Source organism: Podarcis filfolensis, assembly GCF_964270895.1.
Source record: "Podarcis filfolensis genome assembly, chromosome: 3".
NCBI classification, from domain to species: Eukaryota; Metazoa; Chordata; class Lepidosauria; order Squamata; family Lacertidae; genus Podarcis; species Podarcis filfolensis.
This window is the reverse complement of record NC_139606.1, coordinates 99,637,783-99,660,599: the sequence shown is the minus strand read 5'-3', so window position 1 is coordinate 99,660,599 and position 22,817 is coordinate 99,637,783. Positions and strand designations below refer to the sequence as shown.

Genomic DNA, 22,817 nt, shown 5'->3' with positions numbered 1-22,817 from the left:
TTATTTGCGGGGCATAGGAATTTGTTCATATTTTTTTCCAAAATACAGTCCGGCCCCCCACAAGGTCTGAGGGACAGTGGGCTGGCCCCCTGCTGAAAAAGTTTGCTCACCCCTGCTATAACTAATTGAAATTAATTTAAAAATAGGATTCATAGTTAACTATATACACGTAAATGCACTTATAATTGTGGGGTGTATCTATTACAGCTTCTTATTTTGTCCACAAGTGGGCTGATAGGACCACACTGCATTCTCTTTGATCCTCTTCAGGGGACATGATGTTCTCTTGGATTCTTTTGGAGATGTCTCTTCATGGGGGTAAAAGGAAGCCTCTTCTCCAGTTTGCTGAAAGCCAGTGTGACTTGAGCTGTGCTGTGACCACAGAACCCTCTCGATTCCAAGATGGCCCCGAAGAATCAGATCCTGCTCCTTGCAATCTCTGCCTTTCTCCTCCTCACATCTGGAGGTAAGGTCCATTGACAAGGGATCGGAGAAGGGTTTTCACTCGAGTGTAACATGCAGAAAGCAACCTTTAGTGGCATTTGGACTTGGCTGGCAATGGATCTACATGTCAAAAAATAGATAAGAGCAGTTCTTTTTCTTTCTTTCTTTCTTTCTTTCTTTTTAAAGGAAGGGGCAATTTTGATATGTTCTAACATAAAAAGAAAATGCAAATATCTTCTTACTATATTTATGAGGGTTTTTAAAAAGCCAGGCTGCCTCCCCAGCCTCCACGGCTCAGGGTTATGGATGCCTGGATTTCATATTGCAGTGGTGGATTTCAGGAGATCAGAGGAGACACCAGGCTACATAAGGAAGAGCGAAGGTGATCTTAGGGCACATTATCAATCAGAATAAACATGTGGGGTCTTTAAGGAAATGCTGCGATGTAGAGCACTCCTTCTCAGTGCTTCTGACAGCCAGCCACATGCTCCTCCAAAATACTTCCCTTGCCCCTCTGCCTCCACTCCCCACCTAGTTAGTATTCTGCAACCACTGGACATGCGTGTTCCTCATGGGGCTGGAACCCCACCACAATTAATCTCTCCCTATAAAAGGTAAAGGGACCCCTGACCATTAGGTCCAGTCGTGACCGAATCTGGGGTTGCGGTGCTCATCTCGCTTTACTGGCCGAGGGAGCTGGCGTACAGCTTCCGGGTCATGTGGCCAGCATGACTCAGCCGCTTCTGGCGAACCAGAGCAGCGCACAGAAACGCTGTTTACCTTCCCACCGGAGCGGTACCTATTTATCTACTTGCACTTTGACATGCTTTCGAACTGCAGGAGCAGGGACCGAGCAACAGGAGCTCACCCCGTTGCGGGGATTCAAACCGCCGACCTTCTGATCGGCAAGTCCTAGGCTCTGTGGTTTAACCCACAGCGCCACCCGCGTCCCAATCTCTCCCCATACTTCTCTTGTATTTATCCCTCTCTTCACATGATTATGTGACCCCCTCCTGTACTTTGGGTGGTTCCTGATGCCTCGTTGTCAATGGTGCTGTTTTGGATGCTTAAAAACATTTATTCTGAAACATTGGAAATAGGGGGAATGACACAACATACATATCATTGTGAAGCTACAGAACTCAATCATAAATGTGGGGCAGAGGAAGCAGTCATAATAAATTATCGAATCATAGAATTGGGAGGGACTCTGAGGATCATCTAGTCCAATCCTCTGCAATGGAGGACTATGTAGCTGTCTCATTTTGGTATCGAACCTGTGACCTTGACCTTATCAGCACCACATTCGAACCAACTGTGCTATCTGTAGGCTGATGGTTCTTCAAATTCGTCACCAAATAGCCCAAACAGTAAAAAGTTGTGCTGTGTGAAAATTATTGTGCAGAATGCACAATTCAGTGTGAGTTTGAGCAGTAGTTTGGAATGTGCTTAATTGTGAAAAATTGTCTTTTGGAGCAGATCCTTTGCTATGTCGGGACTGCACAGTGACTGAAGAAGGATGTATTGGAGTTGAAGGCTCTGACCGGTTTTGCATAGCTGACCCTGAACTGGAAAGTTGCAATATAGCCAATGCCTATGAAGGTAAGAAACCTCACCCTCATTCTTTAGATTCACTGTTCTCTGTGTTCATGCCTGATCTGTGTTGAGGACAAAGAAACTGGACTGTGTTATACTCTGGATAGTTAATATGACTAAAGTGGCTCACTGCATCTTTTCCTCTTCTTTTTCTGGCTCATTTTAGAGGGGAAACTAATCTGGACAAAGGTTGGCTGTGGGCCAAAAGAAGCATGTGATACCAAACAGCAGGTGACCAAACATATCCATGTTGAGTTCAAATGTTGCGAAGAATCAAAACCTTCAATAGGCATTGATTTCTGCAATGACGGGTTATAAATGAGGTAAAACTAGCCAATGGAAGATTCGCAACATAGCTAAACATGTTAGCCACCTCCTCTTATTTTGGCATCACAACAGAGGACCCACAGGAGCAGTTAGCACTTTTCATATATGTATGTAATTAAAGTTGAAAAATTGTAGGATATAGCATACAGATGAATTGAGTTTCCAACAGTCATTTACATGGATCAACGCATGTTTCATAAAGTATGCATTTTATGTTCTTATGTTCTTTAAAGTCAATATGATGTTCTTTTGTCACAAAATATTATTCTGTGCCATAAAAGGGAGCCCAACTAGTAAGAGAGCTCCTGGAATTCACATTCCAAAATAAAAATAGCCCAAGAGAAAGCCACTTTTTCATTGAAATCTTTATTTTGGACTAAGCTGTGAAGAGTGAAGGCTGGTCTTATTAATGTCAGAAGATCCCTGCTGGATCAGAAAGAAAATGAATATCTAGTTCAGTATTCTGTTTCCCATTGTGGCCAAGCAGATGCCTCTGGGAGCATAACATGGAGGCAGTCACTGTCTCCCACTGTTGATCATTAGCAACTGATAACATGAGCTAATCTGTCCCAGGCCATGGAAATACTATATAGATATAGACATCTGCCTTGGTCTGACCACCCCTGGAATACTGCCACCAATTCTGGGCACCACAATTGAAGGTTGTTGACAAGCTAGGACATGTGCAGAGGAGGGCAACCAAGGTGATAAAGGATCTGGAAACTCGCCCTTTATTAGGCTTCGGGGAATCAGATCCCTCTCATGGTGGCAGCAAAGAAGCCGAGAAAAACAAAGAAAAGTTCTTACCAATTAGTTTATTCAATAATCACAATAGGTTAAGGACACCTTCTGGTGAGACTAAAACACTCAAGGATGATGTGCTGTAAGGCCACTGAAGGGAAATTCTGTATCATTGTATAAAAATGAACACTATGAAACAGTTACAAGCGGCCACTGTAAACAGTAAAGTGAGGAAATTTAAAGCTGTTTTCATTAGCTACTTAAGGAAAAGCAAATACTCACAGATGAAAAATGAAACGGAAGAAAGCAATTATCAAAATGGGTTACCTCCTGACGCCCTCTCCTTCCTAATCTCTGCCCCTCAGCAGCAGGACCCAGGGTGGGTTACAACAGCTTGAAATTCAGAATTAAAGGACTTCCGGGTTAGCGCGAACGGCTAATGGCGGATTCCCTCCGAGCTCCGTAGGGAATCGGCTGCGCAGGAGCTGGGTCTGGCCGCTGCGGCAACGCGGGGACCCTCAGAAATCACAGGCGCGGAAGCCTGTGAACCTGGTGACTCGGCAGGCACCATTTGTGCCCCCGACCTGCGAAGGAGCCTTTTTAAAGGCTTCGGAGCGGGGGACGGGGTGAGCGGCACAGTGCTGAGAGTCGACTGCTCCTCCTGCGGAGTGAAGCCGCATGCCATGGTCGGAGAGCGCTGACTTCTTCTTGTGAACAATTGGACTCTAAAAGTAACAACCCGTGAGTAGTACGGAAATTGGACTTGTAAAGGAAATTTTTCTTGTTGAATTTGGCACGATCGGGGAAGGTGCAAACAGGAAGTCCGCCTCCCCGTCTTGTAAATAATTTAAAGCAAGGACTAGTTAACTAAGGTCGAGAGAATTTCTTCTTTTTTATTGGGTAAAAGATATTAATTTCACGATTTGGCAGTATAAGCACAAATAACCTTATCGGAGGATAAGAGCTAATTTTGAAAGCTGAAGTGCCACCCCCCCCGGACCCGGGAGTGATCTGTGAGAGAGCCTGTTGAGGAGATATAGAAGAGTTTGACAGCTGTCAAAATTAGCTGTCAAGAAGGAAAAAGAGAACTTTGTTTCTGCTGTCTCTGCTGGAAATATTTGTTGCAATTTGGTTATATTTTGTTGAAAACAAGGAAGAACTGATACAAACTAACTTGACTTTTGGATTTGAACTGGAAAGAATATTAAGTTACCAAAATCCCTCTAGAGGGGGATTTGGGACATTACAAGAATGGCTGGAGGAGGGAAAATTCAAGCTGGGCTGGACAGAGCTTTTGTTCTCTTGGGAATGTTACAAGGCCAAATGGATGTTTTGGCTACAAATGTTGCAACTCTGAACTTAACAGTAAATAATATCATTGAATTTGATAAGGATTTGACTCAGGAAGCACATGCAGCTGGATAAAAAGAGAAACTGGAGAGTTTTGAGAATGTGGAGAAGGAGACATATGTTGTTTCTGAAGAAAAGGAAGGAGGAGCTGTAATTTTGCAGATGACAAAGGAGAGCCAGAGGCCTGACATGATGGTTAAATCGAGCCAGAGGTCTGACATGATGGTTATAAAGGAAAACAAGTACTGGATGATGAAAATCTGGTTTGAATTGGAGATTGAAGAATGGAGAGATCTCCTTATGTGGAGATCTGAAGACCTATGGATTACAAATTTGATCAAGGTGGAAGTTGGAGCTTTCAGGACAACTGGACTTAAAAGGAGTAAGAAACAAGATTTGGGCTCCACTTTTAAGTATGGAGGTCTGGCTGGAAGAAACATGGACTTTATGGGGACAGAGCTTCTCCAAGATCTGGTGTTTAATACTAAAGACTATCAAAAAAACCGGCAGAGAGGAATTGAGAGAGAATTAAGAGCCTCGGATGTGAGGTCTCCAGGCTGATAGTAGATTAAGACTGATGGACATCTGTTGGGGATCGAAACCGGGAAAGAGGGTGGTGGGGTTTGGGAATCCAAAGGGTGTATAACTATAATTTGTTTTTTTTTCATTTTGCTTTGTTATTAGTAAGAAAATTGGGGAATTCGTGGAAGGGAATTTGGGTCGACTTTAGAAAAAGGTTTTAAGAATGAGTACTGATGTATAAATATGGATGTTTATAAGTTAAAATTGGTTTTTTCTTTAAAATAACTAAATATAAAAAGGTTAAAAATTGGGGATAAGAACTTGTTGAACTAACAATTTGAATTGGAATATAAGAAGGGGAGGTGTGGGGAAGTCAGGGAAATATGTCATTGAAAATATGGATTGTAAACTTTATGTGTTTTTTAATTTTTTTTCTTTTTTTCTTTTTTTATTTTTTTTTCACTAAGATGGAAAATTTTAATAAACATTTATTAAAAAAAAAAAGAAATTCAGAATTAAAAACAGTTCAATCTGATCACTCGGGTGTCGATCATCTTGGGTGTCAAAAGCCATAAATAAAATCACTTGATTTTCAATAAATAAATTAGACATAATAAAAAACTAACAGTGAAAAAGACGAAGGTGTTAAGCAAGACAAGTGGGGGGGGGGAGAGAATTAGCATGTGTGCTTTATTGGTTATGGTTGTCTCAGTGGCTGATTTAAAAACAAAACAAAACACTATAGTATAGCCCATAGTCCAAATAATCGTTCCCGACACCTGTAGTAGAACCAACCAGCCCTTGAGTGGGGTGATAGTGACAGCATTAGGTCAGGGGTGACTTTTACTGCCCTGAATTATTATTTCTCCCCATCACCCAAAACCTTCCTGGTTTCACAGCCTATAAATGACATAAGCCGAGGCTGATCTATTTGGGTGGATAGGGAACTGCCCCAACAATCTCTTCCAGCCAATCAGGGTGCAAGTCTGCCTGTCGCTGACTCTGGCTCCATTAGCTGTTTGTCTCCTTGCCTTCTGCCCTCCCAGTCCAACTGTGTAGCAGCCTCTATTGAACAGGGTAGTAAGGAAATGGGGGCCACATTTTGCTCTACCTTCTAAAGTGGCTTCATCTTGGAAACAAGATCTGGTAACCCAGAGCTCCAAAATCGGGGGGGGGGGGGCAGCTGAATTTTTTCTTAGAAAATTTTCGCACAGTGCTTTTGCACCCTGATAAATCAACCAGGTAGTCAGGTTGGCCGTCCACTGACCTGATATGAACTTTCTAGTTCTTGGGCTGCCAATTAATGTGGTCTCTTGGTAAGCATACACTTTTGCAACAGTACACTTCTTACAGCAGATGAAAATGATAGTGGAGGTACATTTTATGGGGACAGACAGAAACTGGTCACTGGTCAGGCTGGATTATTCTGCTTTCCAACTGTACCATTTAAATAAGTACAATGTGCTTTGTGTACTCTGTTTATTGTCCTTTTTGGAGTGGTGTCGAGGACTGAATGCAACTTCCTAATATTAATGAAAGGAGCTTTGTGTACCTAGCTCCAGCATAGGCAAACTCCATCCCTCCAGAAGTTTGAGGACTACGAGTCCCATCATCCCTGACCACTGGTCCTGTTAGCTAGGGATGATGGGAGTTGTAGTCCCAAAACAGCTGGAGGGCCGGAGTTTGCCTATGCCTGACCTAGCTGATAGGCAAAAACCTATCAGTTTGGTTATGAAAGCAAACAATATTTGTCTATCTGTTCACCAGCAATGCCCTCACCATTGGTCTATAGTCCGTATGGTCCATAGGGCATCACATTCTACAGTACCATGCATATTGCCTGTGCTATTTGAGCTGCTGTCATGGGGAGCTGACAAAAAGCACACTTGGCTAAGAGCAGAGAGAAACAAGGCCAAGCAGATGCATATGAAAGGATTCCTTGAAGAAACTGGACATGAGAAGGAGTTCATTTCCTTCATGCACATAAATCACCCCATAGATGTGCTAATCACTCTGATCCTAAACATCTGCTGCCTTGTAAGATATTGTGGGGAGAAGAAAAGACTAAGGAGTAAACCCTGCACAAATCCAGAGTGGAGTCCCTAAGATGGTTGGATAGCGTCTTGTACGCCTCCTTCTGGCAACTCCTGCAGCCAAACTGGTGCCAAACATATTGCTCTGCTTTCCTTTGGACCACATCAGTAAGGCTGAGATGGGGGTCTTCTCATATGAGCAGCCCAGGACCTCCATATACACTGCCCAGGCTTGCCCCCAAGGAGGTCACTTCAGTGCTGCTAACGCAGAGGTTTGACTTCACCCACAAACTCCATTCTCTCTCTTTTATGTTGTAAAATAAAATAAACCATGGGGGAGGGGGGAATCTATCTAAATACTTAATTCCATCTGTTGCAGCTGTGTGCAAAAACTCTCTGGTGAAATTCAGTACATAGCAATGAATGCACAAAAGCTGGCATAATATGTGAAGAAGTCACCATTCAGTCAATCATAGGGTTTAGATCCAGCAAAATCATCCCATTATTGCAAAGATTTATGCCTGTGCAACAACACTTTCTCTCCTCTTTCTGTGCTACTGCCCAATATGTTTTGCATCTCCACTCCCATTAACCCTCCAGAGCAGATGTGGGGAAGACACTGGGGACACATGGGTAGAGGAGAGCAGCGCTAACAGAAACACTAGTAGCACAGCCTCCACTGTCCCTTATTGTTATGGTGCTTTGTTCCTCTCACCAGCTTTCCCTTCCTGCTGCTCCTGCACGTGCACAAGGAATTCTGGGAGTAGAGTTCTTCAGATGCACAAATCTCTCTGTTTCTCAAACTACAAGACAACCTTATTGGTGGACCATGTGTCCACAAGCATTCAGGCAGTCCCTAAGGTACCTTGAACCTAAGTTGTCCAGGGCTTTGTCAATTAATACATGACCTGACTTGGTAGCAAATGGGCGCTCTGTGCAGATGACATGTTGTCATCCAGGTACCCAAATCCTCAGCTTGATAGCTGAATTCTCACGTGATCTGCTCAATAGATAGAGAGATAAAATATCAGTAAATAGGTTTCCATAAATATTCTCAAGCAATACCTAAAATTTAGTCATAGTTCCCCCTCCTCTGAATGTTTGGGTACTGCCAAAGTTTACAGATAACATTCAGTTGCAAGATAGCAATGGAGGGGGGATGTTTTTATATGGGAGGGGGGATGTTTTTATCCCAAATTACTGGTATACATGGGAATAATTTATAAACTTTAGTGGGATCAGTTCTGGACTGCTATAATTCATTTAAAATATGATTCATGAATTATTCATGATTATATACATTCATAATTGTGGTGCTGTATGTATCACAGCTGCTTATTTCATCCACAAGTGGGCTGATTGGACCACGCTGTATTCTCTTTGATCCTCTTTCATCCTGCACTCCTGCTGCCACCACCTTCCCTGACTTCTTCCCACACTCTGCAACAGGAGTCAGAGCTGGAGTAAATGTGCTGTCGTGAGTGGCAGAAGGGCTGAACAGACTGGAAGCAATGAGCATAAGTGAGCGGTGCTGAGGAGAACAGGCTGAGATTACATCCTGTCATTGTCATCCCCAATGGTGCAAGCCTTCCTGTTCTGCAGAAGATACCTCGTGGTAGAAGAGCAGGAGGTGGCTCAGACAAGATGCAAGGTCTCCTTTCCACTCCCACTGACCCTCATCCTCTGACAACTGAGGTTCACTCCGGATAAGCCTAATCAGGCTGTGTCTCAACCCACTGTACATACACAGACAACGAGTAGAGGCAAAATGACCCTTGAGCTGCCGGTGCAGCCATGTCCTCAATGAGATAAAAAGAAGCAGCTTGTCTGTCTTACTGGATGAGAGTGTAATACAGTATCTCCAAGAACATTGTGGCACAAGATAAGATAAGCATTTCTTTCTAGAACAGGAATGCACCCTGTACAAGCCCTGTTTTAGTCACATGCACATTACAACCCATCAGCCCAATCTTCACCTATGTACTCTATGTGAATGACCAGTTTGTGATTTCATAGCCCACAATTCTCTTCACCCATGCAAGGAAGAAGGACAAAATTGTCCTCAAGGTGCCTGTGCAGTCATGTTGCCAATGGAATAAAAGGAAGAAGCTTGTCCATCTTGCTGAAAGTGAGTGTAGATGAGTGCTCCTCCTTCTGCATCCAGGAGTTTTGCTGCGGCAACACAATCCTCCTGATTCCAATATGTTCTCCACTGACATCATTCACAGGCTGTGAAACCAGGAAGGAGGAAATTCGGGTGATGGGGAGGATTCAGGGCAGTAAAAGTCACCCCTGACCTAATGCTGCCCCCCTCACCACTCAAGGGCTGGTTGGTTCTACTACAAGTGTGGGTAATAATTATTTGGACTATGGGCTATACTGTAGGGTTTTTTTTAATCACTGGGACAACCGTAACCAATAAAGCACACGTGCAAATTCTCTCTCCCCACTTTTCTTGCTTAACATCTCATACTGTCCCTGTTTGAGTCCAACTCACATGACACTGTATAAGTCCAGTCAGTGGCGGAGAAAACCTCTATGGCACCTGGGGCAGTGTGAACTGCCCATAGGGAGGGACGGGATGGGGCCTGAGGCACCCACTCCCACCCCCCTCTGTTTTTGCTCGGCTGCCTCTTTCCCATTCTCTCCCCTGCCTGCCTGCCTGCCTCCTCCAGGCAGGAGTGCAGGGTAATGGCATGCTGCCCCCCGTGACTCCCGAAAAAGGGGTGGGGTGATCACACCTGGCCAGGGGGGCGCAATCTGGCATGGCGGCACAGCCAGGGATGCGATCCGGCCTGGCGGCCAGGCCGGGAGGCACACTCTGCCATGGCGGCCAGGCCAGGGGGCGTGATCTGCCACAGCAGCCAGGCTGGGGGGGGTGCGCTCCGGCACGCCCATGATCGGGACTGGCTGGGATTTTGTCAAACCCCCCTCAGGGATGTCCAGTCCTGCATGTGAATGGCCAGTTTGTGATTTCATAGTCCATTATGCTCTCTATTTAAGCAAGGAACAGGGACAGAATGATCTCTGAGGTCCCTGAGCAGCCGCCTTGCAAATGAAACAATAAGCTTGTCCATCCTATTGGAAGTGAAAGGAGATCAGCACTCCTTCCTCTGTATCCTGGAGCTCCACTGTGGTGAGCAGGACCCTCCCAGTTCCAAGATGCTTCCCAAAGTTCGCATCATACTCCTGGCTTTCTATGTTGTCATCTACTTTCGACTTGGAGGTAAGTTCCTTGCCTCAAGAAAACCAGGGCATTGCAAAGTCTTGATTTTTTTGTATGTATTTAGGCTAAGGTTTCTCTAATTATGAGACGCGGGTGGCACTGTGGTCTAAATCACTGAGCCTAGGGCTTTCTGATCAGAAGGTTGGCAGTCTGAATCCCTGCGACGGGGTGAGCTCCGGTTGCTTAGTCCCAGCTCCTGCCAACCTAGCAGTTCAAAAGCACACCAATGCAAGTAGATAAATAGGTACTGCTCTGGTGGGAAGGTAAACGGCGTTTCCATGCGCTGCTCTGGTTTCGCCAGAAGTGGCTTAGTCCTGCTGGCCACATGACCCGGAAGAACTGTCTGTGGACAAACGTTGGCTCCCTTGGCCACTAAAGTGAGATGAGCGCCTCAACCCCAAAGTCGTTCGCAACTGGACTTAACTGTTAGAGGTCCTTTACCTTTACCTTTTCCTTCTTCTTCTCTGATTTAGAGTTTTTGTGCTGTCAGCCATGTAGAGAATATGCAGTGCAAAGAGCTACCAAATAAAAGTTATTTTTTTCATTCTCACTCAAAGCTCAATATTTTAATTACAAGAGTGGGGATTTGTTTTCATTTTTCCTTTTTGTATTATTATTATTCTTATTCTTATTCTTATTATTATTATTATTTTGGAGCAAGCACCCTGAAATGTGAACTATCCAACTCACGTACTCCAAATGAAGTTAATAAAACCTGTGAAACCAACTCAGAAAATGGGACGTGTCTTGTCTATACAATGTTGCCTTTCGGTAAGTGTGGAAGGATCCCAAGATTTACCTCCCCCCCCCCCAGTATATCCTCTTTTTTTTCCCATAAAATATTTATTGAAGTTTTCAAAAAAAATTTAAAAAACAAAAAAAAACACACACACACACACAAAAAGAAAAAAAACAAAAACAAACATATATCTTTCATTAACATTTTTCCTTGACTTCCCCACATCTCCTCTTCTTGTATTCCAATTCAATTTTTAGTTCAACAAGTTCCTGTCCCCAAATTTTACCTTGTTATATTTAAATCCTTTTGTTTAACCAATTTTGACGTAAATCTCAATCTTGGTACATCAAATCTTATTCTTAATACCTTTTTCTAAAGTCGACTCCAATTCCATTTCACGATTTCCCCATTTTAATCTAAAATAGCAAAACAGATTATTTACAAGAAAGAAAAAAAGAATATATTTATACCGCCTTTGCATACCCAAAACCCCACTCCCCACTTTTCCCGGTTTCAATCCCCAACCAATGTCCATCAATCCATCTGGTATCAGCCTGGTGATCTCACATCCGAGGCCCTTAAATCTCTCTCCTTTCCTCTCTGCCGGTTTTTTTGATAGTCCTTTATGTTAAACGCCAGATCTCGGAGAAGCTCTGTCCCCATAAGGTCCATACTTCTTCCTGCCAGGCCACCATATTTAAAATTGTAATCCAAATCTTGTTTTTTACTTCTTTTAAGACCAAATGTCCCAAAAACTCCTGCTTCCACTTTGGTCAAATTTACCTTTCCCTTTAAGTCCATCTTTACAGGCCTCTGGCCTGCCAGGTCTCCATATTCATGATTGTAATCCAAATCTTGTTTTTTGCTTCTTTCTTTAATCCTCTGCTGCATTATAGCTCCTCCTTCCTTTCCCTCTAAGTTGTCATATGTAGCTTCTTCAAATTTCTCAAGTTCCTTTTCTTGTTCAGCTGCAAGAGTTTTTAGTTCAAGGGCACAGTCTTTTTGTTCTGGTACAGAGACTTGAGTCAAGTCCCTTCCAATTTCCACAGGTTTGTTTGCTTTTTCATTCAATATTATGACATTTTTAGCCAAAACAATGCTTTGTTCGTGAAGTTTTCCCAGGCTTCGAAATATCTTCTCGAGTGCCGTCTGTATTTTTCCACTTACAGCCATTCTGTAATGTCCCAGAGCCCCCTCTAGGGGAGTACTGGTTACTTAGTATTCCTTCCAGTTGTAAATCCAAAAGTCCTTTATTTTCCTTGGTTTTCGACAATTTGTTACCTATATGTAACAAATATAACCAGCCGAGGCAATAGAAACAAAGTTCTCTCTCTTTTTTTTCCCTCTCAGCTTTGACAGCTAATTTGACAGCTGTCAAAGTCTTTTAAATCTCTCCAACAGGCTCCCTCGCGGATCGCTCCCGGGTCCTGGGGGAGGGGTATCAATCCACTTTCAGAATTAATTCTTATCCTCCAGCACATTCACTTATACTGCCAAAACGTGAAATTAGTTACTTTTGACTTCCCACGAAGAAGATGTTCTTTTCAACCTTAGTTATCTAGTCCTTGCTTTAAAATGTTTACAAAAGGGGGAGACGGACTTCCTCTTTACGCCTTCCCCGCTCGTGCCGAATCAAAAAAGGGTGATTTTTAATGTCCAATTTCCGTAATACTCACGGGTTGTTACTTTTAGTCCAAATTTCAAAGGAAGAAGTCAGCGCTCTCCAACCATGGCATGCGGCTTCGCTTCGCGGAGACGGGTAGACAGCTCTCAGCTCCGCGCCGCTCACCCCCGGTATGTTCCGGAGCCTTTAAAAAGGCTCCTTTGCAGCGGGGGGGACGCAAATGGAGCCCGCCGAGCCTTCAGTTCACAGGCTTCCCCGCCTGTGATTTTTTTCGGGTCCCCGCTTCGCCGTAGCGGTAGAACCCTGGCTCCACGAAGCAGATTTCCTCCGGAAATCAGAGGAAATCCGCCATTACAGTTGCTGGCGCTGACCGGAAGTCTCGATTTACCTTTTACCTGCATTCCCTGTCCTTTTTTTGTAATCAGTCAGCTTCTGAGATGCTCTGTGTTCTCTGTGCTTTAGTCCAGAACTTTTTTTCAGCTGGACCCCTCCAGGTAGATACCATTGCCATTATAAGAGAACAAGGAAGGCGTTCATGGTGAGTTCCAGCACCACTTTTCCCAGAAAAATAGCACGGCTTTAGTCCATAATCTGGATCTTGAGCCACTGTGTATAAAATGCTCCGTGCTTCCCATTCACGATAAGGGAAAATATAGCAATGGTTTTAACTTTTTCCTCTTTTGCCCAAAGTGGATGCAGTTTGGAGGGGCAAGAGCCCCATTAGGACTTCCAAGGTGTTGGGATCCAAAGGTTTGCTTGCAGGACACCTTTGAAAAGTCTATAAGCTTTTCCTTCTCTCCCAATTTTGAAATGGCAGCTGCAGTAGTTTGGGCAGCTGCAATAGGCGGTACCATTTTCCGGCTGGGGAAAAGAGGGTGGTGCAAAAGGAGCATAAATCTCCAGGAAAGATGGTGGTGGAGGCAATATCCTCAGCATTAACCATCTCACCCCAAGGGTAATTGGTGGGGCTGGTTCCTTTTTCCACTCCTAGATTTTTTCCAATATACAATGCAGATCTCTATGTTGAATTGCATACGGGAAGACATAGATCTATATGATAAACAAAGATTGCTTAACAACCCCTTCCAAAATCTGTGGGAAACAATTCACTATGATTAAATGCTAGATTTTCCCGTCAGATATGCTTTTTTGACATCTGAAGCCACTGAGAAGTATCAGAAATCTCTCATCCTTCCCTGGATGCGTTGTTAACTGTTCCCATAGACCAGGGGTCCTCAAACTATGGTCCGTGGGTTGGATCTGGTCCGCCAGGCTTATAAATCCAGCCCGCTGGCCAAAGCTCCGCACCGGGTTTACCTCAGCGTGCAGGGACTGACTGAGCGAAACGCTGCTGACTGACTGACTGAAACACCATACTGGGTTTACCTCAGTGGGCGGGAACTGACTGAGTGGGCGGCGAGGCTTCTGACTGGCCGCAGGAAGCGTGGCAAGGTAAACCCGGCGTGGTGTGGCAATTCTGTTGAAAAGAACGAACGCATGTGCTTAGTCCCTTTGGCCCGTTGCCTTTTACACATGCATGCACACCCACCACTGAGGTGTGGTCAGGACGTGGAAGTGGGTGGGGCCTTTTGGAATTTTGGCACAAGAGTACAAACTGGGCATTGAGGGGATTCATGCAGGAGCACTGGGCAGGACACACAACTGAGGGAAAGGAGCAAAGAAAAAAGGGGGGTGCTGCATCCGGGAACTCTCGGACAGATGGAACAAAGCAATTCGCTCTCACACAGGTACACATGAGCCCTTGTTCTCTGGGGCTCCATGGAAATTTAAAATAAAAAGAGAAAGGGTGGAGAGAGGTAATGTACCGGCGCTTTTGTGTTTCCTCACTGGCCGCAGCAGCGGGGGGCGGGTGTGGCGCTGATGTCGCCAACTTCAGGGCAGGGGGAAAGGGTGCCCTCCCTCCCCTCCACCTGAGGTGAATTTTGGGGAAGCGTGAGCCTGGCAGAGGCGGTGAGGGTGGGAACAGGACCCTCACATTGTATATTGATTTCTATCCCACCATTTCTCCTGACAGTGTCTCTACGTGACATACTGAGGAAAAGGAAGGAACATGGCGAAGCATGGTGGGAAGAAGGCATGTAAAAACATGGATAGAGCCGTGTTTCTGGTAGGCCTGGGGGAAAGGAAGCTGAGGCAGGGGTGGGGGTCATACTTGCAAGAGGCACCTGGTTGGGGAGGGAGGGAGATTGTGCCCAAGGCTACATGGAAAGTGTGAGGTTGGGGGGGGGTGATTTATTTGCGTGCGTCCTGGGAGGGTCAGAGGCAGCAGGACTTCTGAATGCCTGTTGATGGGAATCGGAAGGTGCTCGAATCCTGCTCACGGGGGTTTCCCACAGGCATTGGGTGGCCACTGGGAAGACAGGATGCTGGATTAGATGGGCCATTGGCCTGATCCAGCAGGGCTCATCTGGTGTTCCTATGAGGAACACGATAAGAGGGCTGAGAATGATGAGAATGATGGAGCTGGAGGGGCGAGGATGACTCTTCCGCAGCTGACATTAAGTCAAGCCCAGTTGTGCTCTTCTTTTAGTGGTGGTGTTGGTGATGGTTTGTTAAAAAAAAAAATCACAAGAAGACAAATTCCTGGAGGGATTTTCTAGTTGTCTGTCATTTTAATCCTATCCTTTTCTCAAGGAGTTCAGGGTACATAGCTCTTCTTCTTTCTTCTCTCCATTCTGTTTTATTCTTGCCACAGCCCTGTAAGAGAGTTCAGGCTCAAAAACTGGCTTGAGATCACCCTGTGAACTTCATGTGTGGATTTAAGCCTGGCTCTTAAGTCAGATGTGAACACTTCATAGGCTTCTGGTAGCTAAATGGAACTTTAGAATTTTTAGAGGCAGTGTACCTGTGTGTACCATGTGTTTCTAGAGACAAACAGGAAATGGCCATCATCCCTTATGACAAGGTTGTGACCTTCTAAGGCAGGGGTCCTAAAACTACAGGCCCACCGGGTTTATCTCAGCAGCCCCCAACAGTGTCTGAGGGACAGTGAACCGGCCCCCTGTTTAAAAGGTTTGAGGACCCCTGCCATAGACCTTTCCACCACTGCCATGGTAAACATTGGTGTAAAATATTGCCCATGCAAATTTCAGTGATTTCAGATATTGGTACATGAATTGGCACAGTAGTTCCATGCCCTTTGGTTTATTTGATGGGGCAAAACATCCCATTTGCCACTTTATCCTTCTTACTTGGATATGCTACGGATTGAAGCTTCATACAAAACATTTTTGTGACCTACAGCTGAGTTATCAATGCACTCTCAGTTGTGCAATGCTGAATTTTCCTTGCTTTATCACATCTATACAATGGAAGCAAGTGTCCCCTACTGTTTTGATGATAAAATGGGTTGTATGGAATGTGTTTTGAAACATAAGTAACTATATGAAGTATAAATGGCAATCAGGGAACAGAAACATTAATGCTTGTACTCATTTTCTGTTCCAATTGATTCTACCCACTACCCTCATAGCTAAGAAACCTGTATGGAGACTGACCTACTGTGCTGAAAATGATGAAATGTGTGGCATTGGCTTTGAGGTGACATCTGTTAGCAACAAAAATGAGAAGTACATGGTGAATAATGTCTGCTGCGATAATTTTGATTTCTGCAACAGGGACATGTAGACAGGTATGAAGGCCATCTGAAGACCCCCCCCCCCCCCACAAATGCATATGGTCTGCTCCTTTCGGTTGTCTCCTTTTTCAGTCTGGGATGTGGCCTGGCTCTTTAAAACAGGCACACCTGTTATCAACTTCCGTTCACTTCATTCCAAGGGAGCCTCATGGAGGAAAGTTCCTATTGTATATAGCAGACAACCATAGATTCCTGTTACATCCACTGGCCACCTGCAAATTGCTGAGGATCTTGAAGGGCAACCTAATGATTTGTCTGTTGTAGCAATTGTGCTAGATGTTGCAGAGTTTTCATGTTTATACATATTGCTTCTTTTTATTACATTGTATTCTATTACTAGGGGCTGCCTGCCCTCCTCAACTTAATCACCAATCCCACCTACAAATCACCCATTGCATTAAGCCCTCCCTTTGCAACCTACCAAACCCTCACCCTACCAAACCCCCTTCTCCCCATTTGCATCTTGCCAGCCCCCTCTCTTCTCTTTGCACTTCACCAAGCCTCCCTCCTAGTTCATGTTTCCAGCTGGGGAAATGACACCCTTCATTCTCCTCAACCCTGCCAGCAGCAACAGGCAATGAAAGAAGGCTCTCTTTTCCAAATACATTTCATGAACTCTCTGTGACTCCAATACATTTCCTATCTTTTATGGAGAGACCAGCTAGTGTCCTGTCCCTGCGCTCACCCTCTGGGCTTTTAGGTACCTAGGGACACTTTTGCTCTACAGAAATAAGGTGTGTGAATGTAACCATGGTCATTTTGCTGCCTGCAGGTTTTTTAACAGGCTGTCTAAAGCAGAACATATTCATTCTTTGCTTTTCCATGTAATAAACCAGCCTTTTCCTTCTTCCTGGTGTGACAAGTTCTTTATTGGGGATAAGGGTTAAAGGTATACATGCATTTTAATTGACTGTGTGTAATGACTCTGTGCAAATGGTTCTGTTCTTTTCAAGATGCAGGTTGGGTTCATGCTGCTGCTGCTGCTGCTGCTGTTATTATAATCTGTATACCACCCTTGACCCACAGATCAGCAGTGAGAAGCAAGCACCTCCACTCTTCACAAAGTCCTTATGTCTGAAATGAAGTTGTGGAGGATAAAATGTGTGCTCCTGTTTAGAATGAGGACAATGCTTGCTTAATTGCATTCATCTACATGACCTTAAAAAAACATCACTTTCATATGGAAGTTGAATCCAATCCAGGAAAATTCAGTGCCGAATCCAATACTCTCTTAGTTTCAGAGTCATTAGCATTACAATCTCTTGGTCCAATCATAATTATTGTCCTGTACATGAGCAATTCAGTTCATAATCTGGACTACTGTGATCCAAATTTTATGTTCCTTGTAACGCACACACACACACACAGGCAGAGAAAGAGGGGGGGAGGGAGATTCTAGGGGGAAGATAACAATGACTCACTCTTTCTTTTTCAGCCCTTCCACACCTTCGTTGCAATGGGAAGCAGGTTTTCATTACATGAGTTTATTGGAGAAATGATGATTGTAAAGGTGAAGGAAGCACCGATTGCAGCCAAATTAAGTCATTTGGGACAAATCTGTATGCTTCCATGCAGCAAACTCTTATCGTAAACTCTGCTGCCTTGTGAGATATTGTGGGAAGAAGAAAAGGCTAAGGCATAAACAAATCCAGAGTGCAGTCCCTAAGACGATTGGATGGCGTATGCCTCCTTCCAGCAACTCCTGCAGCCATACTTATGCCAAATGTATTGTTCTGCTTTCATTTGGACCTCGTAAGTGAAGCTGAGAGGGGGGTCTTGTCCTCCAGGACCTCCATACACACTGCCCAGGCTTGCCCCCCAAAACAGGTCACTTCGGTGCTAACACAAAGGTGTGACTTCACCCCCAGGGGCGCACTCCATTGTCTCTTGAGAAACACGGATGCCAGCAACAACAACAACAACAAATCCAATGGTGCTGCTTATTTTGTCCATTAGTGGGTTGGTTGTGGTTTCTTGGCCCACCCTGCTTTGTGTTTGATCCTCTTAAGGGAACATGATATCCTGTTTGGTTCTTTTTGAGATGTGTCATTATCGAGATAAAAGGAGACTGCCTCTGAAAATGGAGTAAAACCCTCAGTCTCTTGAACAATGTGGTCACCTGGTCATTCAGTCACTAAACTTTGCCAATAGTATTTGTCATTAGTTTCTCGTTCAGGAGTAATCCTTATGCAGTGTCTAAATTACACCCAGTTACTGTAAAAACAATTCCTTTTTACCCATAATTCAATGTTATCTCTAAAATTTGCCAGGGCCCAAGCACTTCACAGTGAGGTGGGGTGTTACACTTTACCGGGGCCTAAGCTGCATCTCCATTACCAAAAAGGGGTGAGGAATTGAGGCTAAAGTTTAGATAGATGTTGAAAATATTCTCAACAATCAGTTACTGGCCAAGACCCTTCACTAGAACAGAGAAAGTGTGTTTGTGCTCCTATAATTTAAGCTCCAGATATCTTGAAGGTAGAGGAAGGGAGGAAAATGCTGCTGCCAGTCCTAATCCAAAAGTATTGCAATATTATTATTATTATTATTATTATTATTATTATTATTAATTATCCCTTCCATGTTTCTCTAAGAGGACTGCTAACTTTTCAACCCCATTTGAGCAGTCTCTCTCTCTCTCTCTCTCTCTCTCTCTCTCTCTCTCTCTCTTGTTGTCAAGAGGACATTCCAAGGAGATGCCCCAACAACCCTGATAGAATCATCTGTCTGTTCTGAGCATGCCCAGACCTGTTTTCATGAAGGCCAGATCTCCCTAGCTTTCAGCATAGAGAGAACTTTGAGCGTGCTCTGGTAGCAAGAGAAGCAACTGGTAGCACAGTGTTTCCTAATTTAATGAGCTCTTTCTGTTTAGAAAGTGGACACAGTCTCTCTCTATAATAAATGCTTATTTCTACTTAATCATTTTGCAATTATTTTTGTGAATTGGGACTTGTAGGATAAAAACTACAGGTTGTCTTCTTTGTTGCAATCTCTCTACTCATTGGATACAGAATCACTGGTTCTTTGGGGCCCTGGACAGAGGGAATCAATTAAGTTCCCCTTCATATGTCAGTCATTGTAATTCATTGCAACTCTTTGCAGGATAGGTGGGATCAGTGCTCTTTTCCTAGAAAAATAGGTGCTGGTACTCGCCATGATGTTGTTACAGTAAGTGCCACACTTATTAACAACAACAAAGAGGTGCTGGTACTGTGTACCCTTGAGTACCCCCTGGGGGGAAAGCACTGGGTGGAATGGAGACAAAGTCATTATCTAGGGCTGTGCATGGCCTGATCTGACCTGGGGTAATCCATGGCTGACCCAACATGACCTGGATTTATGTCCCAAAATGAATCAGGGAGCAGCCCTAATGTTAATCAGGGTTTTAAACATATGGTCAGTTCAGGGGGAAAGATGGAGTTGCAGTGGGCTGTGGACTTTGTGTCCAAGGAGGAAAATACTGGGGTTGTGGTCCCTGCCAGACTGCACTCCTGCCACCAACACCTTGCCTGGCTTCCTTCCCACACCCTACAACAGGAGTCAGAGCTGCAGTAAATGTGCTGATGTGAGTGGCAGCGAGGATGAACAGGCTGGGAGCAATGAGCATAAAGGAGTGGTGCTGAGACCAGTCTGAGATGGCATCTTGTCATTGTCATCCCAAATGGTGTAAGCCTTACTGTCCTGCAGAAGATGCATCATTGTAGAAGACCAGGAGGTGGCTGAGACAAGATGCAGCCCTTCACCCTCTGACAACCTTGCTTCACTCCGGATGGGCCGGACCAGGCTTTGCCTCAACCCACTCCGATCAAAGCCTCAATCAGCCTTAACTGGATCAATTCAGTGCATAATCTAGACTACTGTGATCCAAATTTTCCTTGTAACACATACACACACACACACACACACACACAGAGAGAGAGAGAGAGAGAGAGAGAGAGAGAGATGTTCTAGGGGGGGAGATAATAAGGACTCACCCTTTTTCAGCCCTTCTACACCTTCTTTGCAATGGGAAGCAGATCTTCATTACATAAGGGTATTGGAGAAATGTCTGACCAAGCTGCGGGAGGCAGTGGAAGACAGGAGTGCCTGGCATGCTCTGGTCCATGGGGTCATGAAGAGTCGGGCATGACTAAACGACTAAACAACAAAATTGGAGAAATTATGATTGTAAAAGTGAAGGAAGCACGGACTGCAGTCAAATTAAGTCAGTCGGGACTTATCTGTATGCTTCCATGCACCAAAAAAAATTCAAGCTATTGCTTTATTTGGAAGTATAGGTTGGAATTATGTTTTAGAAGCAAAATTCTAACTATACAGACGAGATCAAGAGATGATCCAACAGTCAAGAAGGTGGTTTTGCTCTTACTGTAGAGGGAAGTGAGAGATAGATGGGGCTCATCAACCTAGAAAAGTAGTCCATCAAAAAGAAGGAAAACTCTTATCCTAAACTCTGCTGCTTTGTAAGATATTGTGGGGAGAAGAAAAGGCTAGGGAGTAAACCTTACACTAATCCAGAGTGCAGTCCCTAAGATGGAGTCTTGTATGCCTCCTTCCAGCAACTCCTGCAGCCATGCTGGTGCCAATTGTTTTGCACTGCTTTTCTTTGGACCCATCAGTGAAACTGAAAGGAGGGGGTCTTATCATCTGGGAACCCCAGGACCTCCATACATACTGCCCAGGCTTGCCCCCAAAAGAGGTCACTTTGGTGCTAACACAGAGGTTTGACTTCACCCCCAGGGGCGCACTCCATTGTCTCTCAAGAATCATGCATGCCAACAACAACAACAAATCCAATGGTGATGCTTATTTTGTCCATGAGTCGGCTGCTTATGGTTTCTTGGCCCACTCTACTTTGTGTTTAATCCTCTTAAGGGAACATGATATCCTGTTTGGTTCTTTTTGAGACATGTCATCGTGGAGATAAGAGGAAGCATCTGTTCCAGTGTGCTGAAGGCCAGAGTGACCCACATTAACCCACAGAAACTTCCTTATTCTGAACTAGCCCTGAAGGAACAGATCCTGATCTTTGCAATCTGTACCTTCCTCCTCCTCACACCGGGGGAAGAGGGGTGGAAGAAGATTTTGCACTCAGGAGTGACAAGCAATTACTAAGAGATTCATTTTACAAGAACTTAACCGGGCTGGCAAAAGAATCATGTGACCGATAACAACGAAGAGTAGTTGTTCGAGAAAAATGAAAAGGGGCTTTTAAATATCATATCCAAATATTTATTTTAATCCAATGCAGATGTGTGCACAAAAGCAGGCATAATGTGTGAAGAGGTCACAATTCAGTAAATCATTGAATAGGATCCAATGCAGTCATCCCACTAGTGCAAGGATTTGCACCTGTGCAACAACACTTTTCTCCTTTTTCTGTGCTGCTGCCCAATGTGTTCTGCATCCCCCCACCAACCCTCCACAACAGATTTGGGGAAGATATTAGAGGCACATGGGTAGAGGAGAGCAGTGCTAGCAGTACAGTGGTACCCCGGGTTACATACGCTTCAGGTTACATATGCTTCAGGTTATAGACTCCGCTAACCCAGAAATATTACCTCAGGTTAAGAACTTTGCTTCAGGATGAGAACAGAAATCGCGCAGCAGCGGCACGGTGGCAGCTGGAGGCCCCATTAGCTAAAGTGGTGCTTCAAGTTAAGAACAGTTTCAGGTTAAGAACGGACCTCCGGAACGAATTAAGTATGTAACCAGAGGTACCACTGTAATTGGGACGCGGCAATTAGGACTTGCCGATCAGAAGGTCGGTGGTTCGAATCCCCGCGACGGGGTGAGCTCCCATTGCTCGGTCCCTGCTCCTGCCAACCTAGCAGTACGAAAGCACGTCAAAGTGCAAGTAGATAAATAGGTACCGCTCCGGCGGGAAGGTAAACGGCATTTCCGTGTGCTGCTCTGGTGTACGCCGGCTCCCTCGGCCAATAAAGCGAGATGAGCACCGCAACCCCAGAGTCGGCTACGACTGGACCTAATGGTCAGGGGTCCCTTTACCTTACCTTTACCTTACCACTGTAATTGTATTTCATTTTTTTTATAAGATATTTTATTAGCATTTTCCATTTTTTACAAACAATAAAAAGAAAAAATTAAAAAGAAAAAATAATAAAAAACATAACATTCAAAACTTATTTTTCAATAACATCTTTCACTGACCTCCTCATACCTCCCCTTCTTGTATTCCAGTTCAAATTGTTTATCCAGCAAATCCTTATCTCCCAGCATTACAATTAAACCCCTTATTTTCTAACCATCCTCTTATATTTTTATATCTTATGCTCTTGATTGTTTACCAAGAAAAAAGGGACCATTTTTTCATAATCTTATTACCATTACAGCTAGAAACCAATTAATTTCAATCCTGCATCATTCAACATTCATTAATATTGCAATATTTTTGTAGATAGTCCTTGAACTTCTTCCATTCTTCTTCTGCCGACTCTTCTCCCTGGTCACGGATTCTGCCAGTCATTTCTGCCAATCCCATAAAGTCAATCAACTTTGTTTGCCATTCTTCCAGAGTGGGTAGATCTTGCGTCTGTAAT

General features: G+C 44.3%; 1 protein-coding gene across 3 annotated transcripts in view; it reads left to right on the top strand.

Annotated features, from left to right (window-relative positions):
* The first annotated feature begins 313 nt into the window (after nucleotides 1–313).
* LOC310760109 (uncharacterized protein) overlaps nucleotides 314–22,817 on the top strand; it is a 33,626-nt gene continuing 11,122 nt past the window's right edge. The window contains exons 1-3 of one of the 3 annotated variants that reach the window (XM_083608059.1): nucleotides 314–466; nucleotides 1,924–2,046; nucleotides 2,207–2,712. In XM_083608059.1, the coding sequence (XP_083464185.1) occupies nucleotides 403–466; nucleotides 1,924–2,046; nucleotides 2,207–2,358 (339 nt within the window). In that variant the 5' untranslated portion in view covers nucleotides 314–402 and the 3' untranslated portion in view covers nucleotides 2,359–2,712. Of the gene's footprint in view, nucleotides 467–1,923; nucleotides 2,047–2,206; nucleotides 2,713–22,817 lie in introns of those variants that run through there. The other 2 variants (XM_083608057.1, XM_083608056.1) reach the window with 2 other exon arrangements.